Source organism: Diabrotica virgifera, chromosome 4 (assembly GCF_917563875.1).
Source record: "Diabrotica virgifera virgifera chromosome 4, PGI_DIABVI_V3a".
Taxonomy (NCBI): Eukaryota; Metazoa; Arthropoda; class Insecta; order Coleoptera; family Chrysomelidae; genus Diabrotica; species Diabrotica virgifera.
In genome coordinates, this window is record NC_065446.1 from 231384791 (window position 1) to 231401856 (window position 17066).

The 17066-nt window shown below is 33.1% G+C and overlaps 1 protein-coding gene across 2 annotated transcripts in view; it reads right to left on the reverse strand.

The window, feature by feature from the left end:
• Positions 1-17066, reverse strand: part of LOC126883336 (venom serine protease-like) — a 486705-nt gene that overhangs the window by 19277 nt on the left and 450362 nt on the right. For both annotated transcript variants that reach the window (XM_050648773.1, XM_050648774.1), the window contains exons 5-6: positions 12274-12472; positions 391-591 (exon numbers count right to left, since the gene is read on the reverse strand). In XM_050648773.1, the coding sequence (XP_050504730.1) occupies positions 391-591; positions 12274-12472 (400 nt within the window). The remainder of the gene's footprint in view (positions 1-390; positions 592-12273; positions 12473-17066) is intronic.

Genomic DNA, 17066 nt, shown 5'->3' on the forward strand with positions numbered 1-17066 from the left:
CAGAAATTTTTTTAACGATGAAACGAAGAAAACTTGAATATTTGGATCACTTGATGAGAGGACATAAATGCGCATTGCTTCAAAATATAATGCAAGGAAAAATAGAAGGAAAATGGAATCCAAGCCGTAGAATAATGTCATGATTGCAGAATTTGAGAGAGTGGTTTGGCTGCATAACTAATGATCTCTTTAGGTCAGCTGTAAACAAGGTCAGGATAGCCTTATGATTTCCAATCTCCGATAGGAGTGGCACAAGGAGAAGAAGAGGACTTATCTTTGTATCTTTCTTTTTGGTACTATTTTTACGACTATATAATGCTATAAAAGATTAAATGAAATAACTAAAATGAAAGGTAGATGGTATAATGACAGACTAAAAAATATATTTACCTAATATTGTAACATTTTCTCTTTCAAATGTTTTGTCTGAGTACAAGAATGGAAGGCAAACTGGTCCTACTAATAATGAAAATGCCATTGGTTGAAGAGTTCTGATAATTGCTACATCATTTTGGCCGGTAGCTATGTCAAAATTTGGATGTTCCCAGTAATTTTCAGTTCTATAAAGAGCAGCCGCATTAGTATCCATTCCTACAAAATGTTTATTCATAATTAATAGAATCTTACATGTTTCACCATAATCCTGCATCGTCAGAGATCCAGGTAGATACAAATTCATAAACAGATGTTGTAAATCAAATGAGTCAGGAACTAAAATTTAAATTATTTAAATATAAATAAAGCACAACAGAGTGGTGAAACACTCAACAGGGGAATATATAATTGCATTCACGACCTGTCGTTCACCGCGATAATAATCTTTAGCGAACTAGTTCCCTTTATACTAGTAAACTAAAGTAGCTCTCTAGTTTTTCTGTCTTAAAAAGCTCAGAGGATATATATTCGAATTTTAGTTCCTGATTCATTTGACTTACGACACATAGATGGTGCTAGTTGCATCTTTGGTAATTATCTTAATAATCATAGGCGTAACCAGGGGTGGTTTTAAGGGGTTATAACCCCCTCTTTTGAAAGTACTTTGAGCTCTATACGCTTAACACCATTATTATTCCATACACCCAGAGACCTTCAAGTAGACTTAACCCCCCCCCTTTAGGATCATCCTGGTTACACTTCTGTTAATAATTGCACCGAAAAGATTCGGTGCCTTTACACAGGTGTTCTGATTAGGATAAGGTGAATCCTAAATACATATAAACACATAGTGGAGGCTCTGTACTGTCATCAAATCTGAATCATCTTTACTTTAGTTCATAAGCAGACAGTTTCAGTTAAGAGACATTCTTTGGCTATAGGAAATGGTTGAATGCTCGAATATATGAATTTTACGAAATAAAAGGCAGATATCGAGCACTGAATTTATTAAATCTTGCTCAAGTATACTTTCGGATTGCAAGGATGTAGAACCTACTGGCACTTTAATTTATCTGTTTTGTCCCTTGTTCAGTTTTTAGTTAGATGTTAATTTAAGTTTGCCACCAAATTATTTATTTTAACTAAATGACATTCGAGGATACCTTCTTTTTATTGACGAAATGCTCCTGAGGATGCTCTAGATAGCGAAAGTATACTTGGGCAAGATCTAATAAATTCAGTGCTCGATATCTGCCTTTTGACTTTTAAAATTCTTTGATCTGTTTTTTTAATTTTGTTTTGGGTCGAACTGAGGTCGAAATCTTTACCTCACATCGCTGTTTTATTATTCTATCCAATATGAGCTTAAAAATAGTAGAGGGCTTAAGGAGTCTCCCTGCCTTATACCTGTGCCTGTGTCTATTTCCTGTATCAGTTGTTTATCTATTCTGGCCTGCATTTTGTTATCCTTGTACATATCTTTCATTGTTTTAATAATATCCAATGGAATTTGACAATTTTATAATATGTGAATAACTTTTATCAACCTTCTCTGTCGAAGGTATTTTTTAAATCAAACAAGCAAAGGAACGCCGGTCGATTTTATCATAGTACCTTTTCTGTGTATAATCAATACTGCGTTTGTACACCACCTTCCGATTCGGAAGCCTTGTTGTTCATTCTCAAGTAATATTCTCTTCTTAATTGATTTGGTTAAAATTTTTCTCGTTAGGTTCAGCGTAGTATTACCGATGTGCAGAGGGAGAAGTCCAGTAGTAGTCTAAGAGCTAGTGAACCCTCCGACTAACGGTCGTCCTGTAAGGCTAGAAATTTGTCTAGTGATAATTCATAGCACACCAAGGCTAAAAACCATGACTTGGCCGGTATCAGCCGTGCACGTGTATCTACCAGGTGACTCGAAAAGTGCATAGTTTAGGGATAAAATAAACTTTCTCCTGTAAGTTTTAAATTTAAGTATGTGTTTAAGTAAGTCATTTAGAAGAAATGTGTACAATGACAGGCGAAAATTGAAAATTTTGAAAATTGCGAAATCGGTCATTTTTAACCCTAAATCGGACATTCATCTAAAAATTTCAAAGTTGCCAAGGTAGGTAGATATTATTTAAACATTGATGGATGAAATCCCAATGAGTTTTTTGCAATACAATATCGGAAACCCCTTTGTTTTTTAATTGCTACTCAAGCGAGCGCGACACTGTAGTATAAGTGAGGACGTTTGAGTTGGCATAAATTCATTATCTCGAGAATGGGCAAATTGCAAGAGAAATCCTCAGACAGGTCGATTTTTATTTTTAAATTAGGACTTTTTGGCATATATATAATACTAGTGACGTCATCTATCTGAGCGTGATGACGTAATCGATGATTTTTTAACTGAGAGTAGGGGTTGTGTGATAGCTCATTTGAAAGGTTATTTAATTCTCTATTCACTAATATAAACATTAACATAATTATTTATACAGGGTGTAAAAAAAAATTTTTTTATTAAATTAATTTTGATTAAATTTGACAAATAGAAGAAACAATTTTTTTGTACACCCTGTATACATAATTATATTACTGTTTATATTACTGGATAGAGAATTAAATAACCTTTCAAATGAGCTGTCACACAACCCCTACTCTCATTTAAAAAATTCATCGATTACGTCATCACGCTCAGATGGATGACGTCACTAGTATCATATATATGCCAAAAAGTCCTAATTTAAAAATAAAAATCGACCTGTCTGAGGATTTCTCTTGACATTTGTCCATTCTCGAGATAATGAATTTATGCCAACTCAAACGTCCTCACTTATACTAGTGTCGCGCCCGCTTGATTAGCAATTAAAAAATAAAGGGGTTTCTGATATTGTATTGCAAAAAACTCTTTGGGATTTCATCAATCAATGTTTAAAGAATATCTACCAACCTTGGCAAATTTGAAATTTTTAGATAAATGTCCGATTTAGGGTTAAAATAGCCGATTTCGCAATTTTCAAAATTTTCATTCGCTTATATAACAAAAACTATTAACTTAAGAGAAAAATCACTAAAGACCTTTTCCGTTTGGAATGATTCAAAAAACCTAAAAAAAAAACCCTAATCTTTCCCATCGCCTGGCAAGGTCTTATGCTCTTCAGAATCGCCTGTCATTGTACACATTTCTTCTAAATGACTTACTTAAACACATAATTAAATTTAAACCTTACAGGAGAAAGACTAAGTTTTCACTCTAATGGCATATAACATATCCCACCAGAATGAAAACAATGGGAACCTTCTCTGGTTACACCTCCGAGGCTTCTACAATTTGCAAGCCATACGGATGCTGAGACTAAGGAAGATGAGGGAATTCTACAATTTACAATTCACGTCACATCTGCTCAACGCGGTAAAGTTCCAACGAGACTGGTTCCCTTCATACTCCACACAGAGTAAATGTAAATCAAAAATGAATAACCATTTTCAATTTCGTTGCAAAACGAAAATACAGCCGAACCATATTCCAGTCCAATCAGAGAGTGCTGCAAGCACCTCTACCGGTTTCGAAACTTATTAGTCTCTCATCAGGAGGCACATATGCTGCCCTCCCTGATCCAACCAAAACAAACCCCAGCGTGCAGTCCCGAATTGCAACGAACGAAATGGCATAGATGCCCTAGCGGCAACTGCTAGTAAAAGACTAAGTTTTCACTCTAATGGCATATAACATATCCCACCAGAATGAAAACAATGGGAACCTTCTCTGGGAACCAATGGGAAACAATGGGAACCTTCTTGCAAATTGTAGAAGCCTCGGAGGTGTAACCAGAGAAGGTTCCCATTGTTTTCATTCTGGTGGGATATGTTATATGCCATTAGAGTGAAAACTTAGTCTTTTACTAGCAGTTGCCGCTAGGGCATCTATGCCATTTCGTTCGTTGCAATTCGGGACTGCACGCTGGGGTTTGTTTTGGTTGGATCAGGGAGGGCAGCATATGTGCTTCCTGATGAGAGACTAATAAGTTTCGAAACCGGTAGAGGTGCTTGCAGCACTCTCTGATTGGACTGGAATATGGTTCGGCTGTATTTTCGTTTTGCAACGAAATTGAAAATGGTTATTCATTTTTGACTTACAGGAGAAAGTTTATTTTTCCCTAAACTATGCACTTTTCGATTCACCTGGTAGATACACGTGCAGGGCTGATGCCTGCCAGGTCATGGTTTTTAGCCTTGGTGTGCCTATGAATTATCACTAGACAAATTTCTAGCCTTACAGACGACCGTTAGTCGGGGGGTTCACTAGCTCTTAGACCATAGAGCCTCCATAGCTGTTATTGGTATATCTCTCAGAGTTCTTGTAATTGCAAGCCTAACAAGCCTTTATACTTTGTTCAATTTGAAAACGGAAATTTTTGCGCTTTTTGGCATTATTTTATTGCTGGTTTTACCACCATGTTATATATCCAATTTAACACGACTTGTCTGGTTTAAAGTCTTACATTTTTCTACTTCGTCTGGCTACCATTAAGGTGATTACCGCACTCTTGGTTACTTGGAATCGACATAATTCATTATATCTGCCGATTTCAAGTAAGTACATATACTATTTCCGATTTCCACAGTTTTCACTCTATTCCTTCACTCAACGGTTCTTTCCAGCTCTTTCAGTTTTGCCAGTCCCCTTCCTGTAGATTTCTTTTCTACATTGCTTCGTCCACTTCATCTCTGAAGGATCTTCGGAGCCTGCCCTTCTTCCTATCGAGCTCCACTCTGTTATTCTATTTATCCAACGATTTTTGATCTGCTGTTCTGACATGTCCGTACCAGGTTCATCTCTTCTGTTCGATGTAGTCTATTATATCTGAGTTCATATCTCCATGTTATTTATTCTATATCTTCTTCTTACTCTGCAGCTTCTCCTTAGGAATTCCATCTCTGGTGGTCTTTTTGTGTTTTTGGTTTTCTTATTTATTGTTCAATATTCACACCCGTTTAAGGATAAATGAAGATACTTCTTGTCATGGTGTTATAATCTATTCTTCTTTTTGTTTTTTGTGTTGTTCTTATCCCACAGTAACGGGTTCAATTTTCGTATGCAGTCTCTTGTTTGTCCTAGTCCAGTGGTCGGCAAATTTTTTAGCCAAAGCCAGATCTGCTTGTTCAGCAAACTTTTATTGCAGTAAATAAAACTAAAGGGCTAGTCGGTTAAGATAGTGAAAAATGCTCCCAGCGATATTTCATAAAATAAAAAACCACATCTTCTATATCAAAAAGTATTCAACCGAAAAAATGTTTAAACCCAAGCCCCATCCACAACCCCCATAAAAAATTAAAACGTGTTTTTCGTTTTTTTGGCGATATCTTCGTTTCTAATTATCTTCTTTCCTTTTGTTAGGTTTTATTTCTTACAACACTGTATTTTTACAACAATTTTAGCTCAAAATCCATTTTTTTTATGTTGATACGTAGAACCAAAAAGGGAAAGAACAGCAAACGTAAGCTTTTTCAGCTGATCATAAGAATCAGGAATACTCTTCGAAGCGTTGAAAATGATCATGTCTTCCAGGTCATCCAAAGCAGACCACGTTGTGAACATTTTTTTCTTCTCCAATAAATATTTCCAATTCAACACAAAGACGTTCGAATTTAGAGAGCCATACCTCCTTGTTCTTAAATTCAGAAATTGTATTTCATAGCTATTATTGCCCATTTTAAAAGGATAAAATTTCAACTTAGTCGAGGAAATGAAGCATTTGGCTCGCAATTTTTTCGTCCAGCATGGATTTACTTGAAATTTTCACAGAAGGTAGGGAATAGTCCAAGGATCATTTTCTATATCATGCCGCTGTACTCTAAAACCTTGGGAGTGGTTGCCACCCCATCTCGGGGGCGGGAATTTTTTATTACTTTTTAACCATGGAAATCGATGTAAAAAGTAATTCTAAGAAAAAAATGTTTTTTACATTTTCTTCGTAAAACTAATATTTTTCGAGTTATTCGCGCTTGAAAGTAACAGTTTTTCGATGAAAAAATCGACTTTTTTAGAGGATTTTTGAGAATACCTCAAAAAATATGCATTTAATCAAAAAAACTGTAGATATCAAAATTGTATCTTTTAGTAACACAAACCAAATTATTTTTCTGGAATATCTTTAAGACCAATACAAACCGAGATACGGCATGTTAATAGTTAGCCTTTTTCCTCAAATGCATAATTTCAAATATTCAAAGTAAAATAACGGAAAAACTTTGCATTTTTCGAGGAAAACTTAAATAAAATTTTTTCAAGTATACAGTTAGACCTTATAAAAAATAATAATTAAAAGTTTCTAACCTGAAAATTAAGCGACTTATGATCAAAAAAATGTCGGTACCTGCTTTTCTCTATGAAAAAATTAGTGAAGACAACCTCTTAACTACCCTCCTAATTAAAAATTGGTCTTTACTTTTCTGTAATTCATTTTATATTTGTATTATTGATACACTTAAAAAGTTTGACCTATTTAAAATGGTTAATTTTAGAAAAATTGGAGTTTAAAGAAAAATAATTTTTTTTAAATTTCCCATTTTTTACCTTTTACTTCAAAATGTCTCCGCAAATATAGTCCTGTCGCCAGGGGGGGTACAACGGCCTCGTTAATTCAGATGGACTTACCCAAGTTTTTTTTATGTATTTTGACCCGTAGAACACGAATTTTTTGGGTAACAGTTGATCCGGATGTCGATAAGATTGTTATAGACCAAGAACTTGAGGAATCAAATAACAGCGATTTTTGGCAAAACAAAACAATATTTTGTATTTTTTGGGTCATTTTAAGCAAAAAATATTTCTACAAGTTTTTTAGTAGGATGCACAGTTTTCGAGATAAACGCGGTTGAACTTTCAAAAAATCGAAAAACTGCAATTTTTAAACCCGAATAACTTTTGATTAAAAAATAAAATAGCAATTCTGCTTAGCGCCTTTGAAAGTTCAAGTCAAATTATGTCGGTTTTGATTATTTGCATTGCTAAAAATTTATTGTGTTATTGTTAAACAAAGCTACAAACAACTAGTGCGTGAGTGATGTTTCTATGATTTATCATTTAAAATCGAACGAGTAGGTAGAATAGGTACTAGTGCAATCAAGACTATTTCTACGTTACATGCGTTAAAACGAATGTAAAAGCACGGGAAACCCTACGTGTTTATAGCTTTGTTAAACAATAAAAAAATAAATTTTTACCAATGCAAATAATCAAAACCGATATAATTTGACTTAAACTTTCAAATACGGTAAGCAGACTTGCTATTTTATTTTTTAATCAAAAGTTATTCGGGTTCAAAAATTGCAATTTTTCGATTTTTTTAAAGTTCAACCGCGTTTATCTCGAAAACTGTGCATCCTACGAAAAAACTTGTAGAAATATTTTTTACTTAAAATGGCCCAAAAAATACAAAATATTGTTTTGTTTTGCCAAAAATCGCTGTTATTTGATTCCTCAAGTTCTTGGTCTATAACAATCTTATCGACATCCGGATCAACTGTTACCCAAAAAATTCGTGTTCTACGGGTCAAAATACATAAAAAAAACTTGAGTAAGTCCATCTGAATTAACGAGGCCGTTGTACCCCCCCTGGCGACAGGACTATATACTGGAAGATGACTTAAAAACTATTTGTGTTTGTATTTGTACATATTTGTAAATTCGTATTTTTTTGTAAATAAATGTTTTTGTAATTCTTTAATTCTACTTTTGTTCTGTATAATCTATTAAAATATCTACTTGTAAAAACGGTAATGTTATTAAGGGTGGTTTTTAAGGGTTGAAATATTATGATATTATATCCTAAAGTATAAAACAATCATGATTTAACCAATCAAAACGAAATTTTGCCCATATTAAAGTTTACAATGTCTTATATAATTTTTGAAAATAAGGGGTAGTTTACACCCCTAAAAATAATCAACACCCTTAAGCATGATATAGAATATGAAGTAAAGGGTAAATTGATCCTAATCCCAATTTTTTATGTAAATCGATGCAAGCCGAAATTATTCTTTTAGGATAAGTAAATTTTTTATATATAGCTCCAACAAGGGTGGTTTAAGGGTTGAAATATTATGATAGTATATCTTAAAGTATAAAACAATAATGATGTAACTAATAAGAAGGAAATGTTAACAATATTAAAGTTTAAAATGTTATTTTATAATTTTTTACAATTAGGGGTAGTTTTCACCCTTAAAAAACCAAAAGCGTACAACGGCTCAATATAGAAAATGAAATAAAGGGTGAAATGAGGCTAATTCCAAATTTTTGTACAAATCGATGCTGGACGAAAAAATTGCGAGGTTTTGCCATTTTTTCAGCTTCATTTCCTCGACTAACTGGGTTATTGGAGAATCGAGAGGATTTCTGACAAATGCTAATGTTTGTAAGTTTGATAAAAACTATTTTGTCAAAATAAGATGTAGGTAATGTTTTTCCTAACAAGTTTTTTTAATGAAAATATTATTGCGCTTTTCGTGGATATTTGTGTCAGAGCCGCACTTTGCCGACCACTGTCCTAGTCTATTTTTATATCTTTTTCCGTTATTACTTTGTTTGATATTATGAAACCTAAATACTTGTTCTTGTCTGTTCCTCTGATCCACCTCCTGATTTTCATGACACTTGTAATATTCATGTTTATAAAAAAACATTAAATGTATTCTAAATAAACAGCTACTCCACGTATCTGACAATGCCGTAAAACCACTGATTTCGTGTACAATGCCTTTTAAATGGATGTTGACTCCTCCCATCAACGCGTTCAACTAAAGTCCCTTCTCCTTGATTTGCTACCTAAGTAAACTTTACAGTTTCAGATATTTCTGTACACCTGTATATCAGTGCAAAAGAAATCACTCATGTTGTATTATCTCTCTGTGACTTTAGACCAGGGCGCATCTGTAAAAATATTAGTACATTTGGACGTTGAGAGGAGACTCAAATTTTTTTGCAGAAATTGCTTGAAAATAACTCAAATAATAATATTTGAGTTATCCTCCCTCTCAAAAAGGTCCGGAACATTGTTTAAATAATCAAAATGTCAAAAAATGAATGAAAAATTCGATATTTTTCTTCGTTTTATAACTTTAAAAGTATTCATTTCCGAGAAAAGTTGTATTAACATAAAAGTTGCGTAATTAAATTTCCTACAATATATAGGGTGTCCAGAAACTCTACCGACAAACGAAGACAGGAGATTCCTCAGGTAATTTTAAGTCAATTTAACCAAATTCACCCAGTCCTCTAAGTGAGCTAGAGCTCTTTGAAAATGGCGTCTTGTAACTAGTTTTTCTTAATTACCTGCAGAACGCTTCTAGTCAGAAAAACAAAAATTTGTACGCACATTTATCTTCCAGAGATAAATCGATTCCATCCATTGCGAATTTATAGTACCGGTCATAGGCGTCCGTTTTGGATAGGGTAACGGTTATTTTATCGCATAACTTTTTTATATTTACATTTTAAGCATCTTTCACTTTGGATTATTAAATTGTGAGGTATAGTAGTACTAAAAGGTACTCTTGATTTAAGTCTGTAGGACACACCGTTTTCTAGAAAAATCGATTTGAAAATTTTTCGTCCCTTGAATTTGAAAAAAAAAATTTAAAAAAAAACGGTGTATTTTCCAACTTGAAGCGAGAGGAACTTTTACTACTAGCATATCTTATAATTTAATAATCTAGTGCCAAAAATGCTTAAGAATTAAAGACAAAAAAGTTATGCGATAAAATAACCGTTGACCTACCCAAAACCGACGCATATGACCGATGCTAGAAATTCGCACTTAATGGAATCGATTCATCTCTGGAATATAATTGAACGTACAAGTTTTCGTTTTTCTAAATAGTTTTTTTTTAAACATTTTTTTTAAGTTATAAAACGAAAAATTTTCAAATCAATTTTCCTAGAAAACGGTGTATTCTATCGACTTAAAACAAGACCTTTTAGTACAAGAATACCTAACAATTTAATAATCCAGAGTCAAAAATACTTAAAAGTTAAAGACAAAAAAGTTATGCGATAAAGTAACCGTTGCCCTACCCAAAACGGACGCCTGTGACCGGTAGTAGAAATTTGCAATGGATGGAATCGATTTATCTCTGGAAGATAAATACGCATACAAATTTTTGTTTTTCTAAATAGAAGCGCTCCGGAGGTATTTAAGAAAAACTTATTACCAGACGCCATTTTCAAATAGCTCTAGCTCCCTGAGGGAGCATTTTTGGACTAAGTGAATTGGGTTAAATTGTCTTAAAATTATCTGAGGAATCTCCTGTATTCGTTTGTCGGTAGAGTTTCTGGACACCCAAATTTAAAAATAGTCACCCTTGTTGCAAAATAGCAATAGTTGCGAAAAAACCATACAAAAACAAGTATTCGCATTTTACGTTTTTCAACCATTTATGCTATATTTAGGACCTTCATATGTCACCCAGAAAAACTTTATGATACAGTAAAACAATACTGTAAATTTCATTAAGATCGGTTCAATAGATTTTGCAAAATAAATTTTGCAATCCAGCTATCGCAAAAAAAATTCATTTTTTCAAAATGTTACAGGACTGAAAATAAAGCAGATAGCAAGTTGAAATTTTTTTGAGTATAGAAGTGTACTGTACCTTTCATCTGCAATTTGCAAAACTAAAATCGATTACCTAGCACGGCGTCAGGAATTTTTTTAAATAACCATTAATTCATTATTGGTGCTACGAGCAGGACAACGGATAGTTTGCTCTGATTGGGCATTCCAATGACCTTTGATAATGATTAATACATTTTAATTTTTATTACATTTCGATATAAATAAATAAATAAATTTGTTGATTGAAAAATAAAAACACATACTCTATCCTTTGAAATAACACTTTTTTTAGCAAAAACTTTCTTTGTTCATATATTTTAACTTAGAGAATAAAAGTTTATTATTTTTAAACATATGCAATTGTTTAAACAATATTTCACAAACAATAATAAAATTAGTTTGATTTTTGTGGAATTAATATATTAAAATACAACAAAACATACAGTAAGAAAATAATATATTAGACAAAGATTGGAAGAAATGGTGGAAATCAACTTGTGTGAATTGAACACCGCTGTCCTGCGCGTAGCACCAAAAATTATTGTTTATTTAAAAAATTTCCTGACGCCGTGGTCATTAATCGATTTTAATTTTGCAAATTGCAAATGAAAGGTACAGTACACTACTATTAGCAAAAAAAATTCAACTTGCTATCTGCCTTATTTTTAGTCCTGCAATATTTAAAAAAAATGAATTTTTTTTTCGAAACCTGGATTGCAAAATTTATTTTGCAAAAATCTATTAAACTAATCTTAATGAAATTTACAGTGTTGTTTTGCTATATCACAAAGTTTTTCTGGGTAAAATATGAAGGTCCTAAGTGTAGCATAAATGGTTGAAAAACGTAAATTGCGAATACTTGTTTTTGTATGGTTTTTTTGGAATTATTGCTATTTTGCAACAAGGGTGACTATTTTTTAAACTTTTAACCAATTCCATGTTGTAGAAAATTTAATAACGCAACTTTTATGTTAGTACAACTTTTCTCAGAAATGAATAATTTTAAAGTTATAATCAAAAAACCAATAAAAAAATCGAATATTTTGACATTTTGATTATTTAAACAATGTTCCGGACCATTTTGAGTGGGAGGATAACTCAAATATTATTATTTGAGTTATTTTCAAGCCATTTCTGCAAAAAAATTTGAGTCACCTCTCAACGTCCATCTCAAAACAGATGCGCCCTGGACTACTTGCTCTCAAACGATTTTAATCAAGCAAAGTTCCATCAGCATATACATATATAGTCCCTTAAACTCTTCTGTTCCCATCAACTAATAAAATGTCTTTACCTGTGGTTATATTCCAGTCTCCTACAAGAATAGCCATAGTTCTAAATGGTATATTCCTCATGCAGTGAGCGGCAGTAAGTATATATCTATTGGAAATTATACTACCACCACAAATAATCTCCTGGTTTTCTACGTCGACTAATCCTGCCATGGAGGGATATTCATTTACAAGAGTGTTTTCTCCTCCCACGATTTTTGTCTATGGAACATGAAAATAAAAAAGGTTAATTGAAATAATATAACGAGCGATCCACAATTATTGGGATCAAAGCGAGCCGTGCAAAAAATTACGTATGTCTTGTTTTAATCTGAATTTATATCATTGGTTTATCAATTAATTTTGATTAACATTATAAAACAAAAAAACAGTCAAAACGTTTAACACAGAACTTTAATCAAAAATAAAATTAATTAACAAAATTATAAGTAACAATAATAAATAAAATCAAACAAGATACTGTAGATGTCCAACACCAACATCTCTGAATAACCTAACTTTTCTTGTTAAGTTGACGCACACTGCTAAGTTGACGTAAACTGGAAAGTATATCTGAATTAAGAATAGACATGCACTGTATAGCGTATAGCTATCTATGGTTGTTGTAATGTTAAGATGACATCTGGCAACAGTGTCTATGGACGGTTGTCAGCGGTCACTGGGCATGGCATCGCCCTTGGACGGAAGGGGGGATCATTGATGTTCGATGTAGAACAATAACAATGTTTATAACAATGCTTATTAATAAAGTTCTTTATTAACAATCTGGTAATCTCTAATTACTACATGGTGTCAGGTGAAAAACATCAGAAACATAAAGAGGAAAGAATAGTGTTTTTGTGAACACAGGAAAGAAAAATAAAAACCACTTTGAGGTTAAGCTTTAAAGAAAAAAGGCCACGTGAAAAATAAAAGAACAAGAACATTTTTAGCAACTAACTAGTAGTAGTGAAAATAAGTAAGGTATTATGGCTTCTTTTAAACCACCAAATAACCTAAAATTCGATGAGGACATAGCAAAAAACTTTGAACAGTTCCATAATAGTTTCAAGTATTACATGAAGGCATCGGGATACGAAAAGAAAGATGACGAGACAAAAATAGCTATATTTTTAAACATAGCGGGAGAGGAGGCGCAGGTTGTATTTGAAACTTTCGAACTAGAGGATGATAAGAAAAAAATATATAAAGAAGTAATTCAAGCCTTTGAGAATCACTGCGCTCCTGTTAAAAATGAAACTTATGACAGATACAAGTTCTTCAACAGGCTACAAGGTGATAATGAAGACTTTGAACATTTTCTCACGGATATTAAAACTTTGGTAAAGCCGTGCAATTTTGGTACTCTTGAAGCCTGTTGAAGGACAAGATTGTAATTGGAATTAAAAATAATGAGCTGCAAGAAAGACTATTAAGAACACCAAATTTGGATTTAAAAACAGCAGTAGAATATTGCAGGGCTGCAGAAATGAGTAAGAAACAGTTAAAAGCACTTAATAATGAGAAAGCAATAGATGCAGTAATGAAGAAGGACTTCAGGAGAGAAAACAAGTTAAGAAATAAAAGTCAAGTAGAAGCAGTACAGAAGAAATGTCAATTTTGTGGCAGGATGCATAAGCCCAGAGAATGCCCAGCTTATGGGAAGATATGTGTTGTGTGCAAAAATCAAAATCATTTTGCTAATGTCTGCAAATTTAGTCAGAGGAAAGTGCATGAACTTCGGGAAGTGGAAAGTGATAGTGGTAGTGATATAAGTGACTACTTACAAATTGACTGTATAGAAGTAGATTCTGTAGAAAAACATGAAGATAAATGCTGGATAGAGATGGTAAGTGTGCATGATGTTGACATACCTTTTAAGCTAGATACCGGCAGTGAGGTTTCTATTTTGCCACATAAATATTTTTTAAAAATTGATGAAAGTAAAACCACTTTAGTAGATACTGATACTGTTCTAGTAGTGTATGATGGCAACAAAATAAGACCTCTTGGGACAGCAGTTTTGGACTGTAATGTTAAAGATAAGAAAACAGAAATTAAATTCATTATAGTTCAACAAAACAACGCTGAACCTATTTTGGGCCTAAGGGATTGTGTTAGTTTAAACTTGATAAAAAAGGTAGATACCATATTCACAAGCAAAGAAAAGCTAGAAAACCTTTTTGTTAAAGATAAAGTAGTATTTGAGGGACTAGGTAACATAGGTAGCTATAGTATAAAGTTAAAAGAAGGAACAGAGCCAGTAGTTAAGTCTCAGAGAAGAATTCCTGAGTCTATAAAACCTAAATTAAAAAAGGCTCTTGACAAATTAGAAAAGGAGAGCATTATACAAAAAGTGCAGGGACCTATTGAGTGGTGCCATAATTTAGTTATTGTGGAGAAACCTAATGGTAGTTTAAGGTTATGCCTTGATCCACAGTATCTAAATCAGGGCATCATAAGGGAGAGGTGTTTAATACCCTCTGCGGAGGAAATTTTTAGTAGATTTTCAGGAAAAAAATACTTTTCAGTCCTGGACATGAAGGATGGGTTTCTTCAAGTAGTGTTAGATGAAGATAGCAGTAAAATGTGTTGCTTTAGTACACCTCATGGTGTTTACAGATATTTACGAATGCCTTTCGGGTTGTCATCAGCCCCTGAGGTAATGCAGAATTTGAACTTTAATATTTTTGGAGACATAAATGGGATTGAAATTTATTTTGATGACCTAATAATTGCAGCAAATAGTATACAGGAACATGACATAATTTTTAAAAATGTCATTGATAGAGCTAAAAAGCATAATGTTAAATTTAATAAAAATAAATTGCAATACAGGGTAAACCAAGTAAAATTTTTAGGAGTCATAATTTCTGAATTTGGGATTAAATGTGATCCTGATCATGTAGAAAGTATATTAAAATTAGAAACACCCAAAAATATAAAAACTTTGCAATCTTTTCTGGGAATGTGCAATTATTTAAGCAAATTCATACCACATTTTACTGAAAGTACAGCTCCTCTTCGAGAGCTTATTAAAAAAGAAAATATGTGGAATTGGGGTAACAAGCAAGACAAAGCTTTTCTAGAATTAAAAAATAAATTAAGTAAAGCGCCTACTTTAAAAATATTTAACAAGGACCAGCCCATAATTTTACAAACGGACAGTTCTAAAGAAGGGGTGGGTGCTTGCCTCTTACAAGAGGGGCAACCAGTATCTTTTTATTCTAAAAGTCTTACAGATGCTCAGGTAAGATGGGCTCCTATTGAAAAGGAGTTGTATGCAGTTTGTTCTGGTGTTGAAAAATACCATCAATTCATTTATGGTTATAAAGTAACTATACAAACTGATCACAAGCCCCTAATTTCGATTGCAAAAAAGGACATAAATAAGGTAAGTTCTAGGTTGCAAAGAACGCTATTAAAATTATTAAAATATGACTTGACTTTTGAATATGTTCCGGGGCCAAAAATGTTTATGGCAGATTTTCTCTCAAGAAATTTTTTAAAAAACACAGCTTGTGAAGATAAAAGCTTGTTAGAAGTAGTCCACTGTATGAGTGTTGACTCACACATTAGTGATAATAGCTTAGCTCAAATTAAGTTAGAAACAGCCAAGGACAAAAATCTTAAAACATTTCTAAAAGACTGGTACAGTGTTGGTTTTCCTAAAAATAATACAAATATAGAGAGTCGTGAACTTAAAAACCTATATAAACTAAGAGATAACATTACGGTCCAACATGGTATTCTTTATTTAGGTTTAAAAGTAATAGTCCCAAAAAGCTTAAGAAGGGAAATGCTAGACATCATACACACTGGCCATTATGGCATTAACAAATCTAAAAATAGAGCACGATCTGTACTATATTGGCCGGGCATGAGTAGTGATATTGTTAAGGTGGTACAAAGTTGTTCCATTTGTGAAAAATTTAACATATCAAATTCAAAGGAACCTTTAATACCCCATCAAGTCCCAGACCTGCCCTTCAATAAAGTAGGGATTGATTTATTTCAATTTGGCAATAAAGACTATTTAGTCCTAGTAGATTATTATAGCAGATGGCTAGAAATAAAGGAATTACTAAACAAAACTTCAGAAAGTGTAATTAGTGTTTTAAAAGAAATTTTTTCACTGTTCGGAATACCATCTGTTATGATATCTGACAATATGCCATTTAGTAGTTATAGGCTTAAGGTATTTGCTAAGGAGTGGGGGATAAATATAATAACATCAAGTCCAATGTATCCTAAATCCAATGGGTTAGCGGAAAAGGGAGTGGGTATAGCCAAGAGACTGATGAAGAAATGTGCTGAAAACAATGAAGATGTAAACTTGGCTTTACTCGCTTATCGTAACACACCTATCACGGGTATGAATTATTCACCTTCCCAAATGCTAATGTCACGTGTGTTGCGCGATAAATTACCATGTAACACAAAGCTTCTAAAGCCTAAACTTTGTACAAATGTCAGTAAGCAAATACTAGCGTCTAAAGCTAATTCTAAACTAAGTTATGATCAGACTGCAATTTCTAGAAAAAAATTTGAAACAGGCAACAATGTCTTAGTTCAAGACGGTAGATCTAAGTTGTGGTCGCCTGCCAAAATTGTTCAACCTTGTCAGGTTCCTAGGTCTTATGTAATACAAAAGTCTGATGGTCGGTTTTTGAGAAGAAACACTTTTCAGTTAAGAAAATCGCACAATGATGTTGTAGTTAATCCTAAGTGTGATGTTCCTCTTTTAGAAGGTATATCCAGGCCAAGTTTGCCTGTTAGTAACATTCACAATAATATTACTAAGACTGTTCAACCT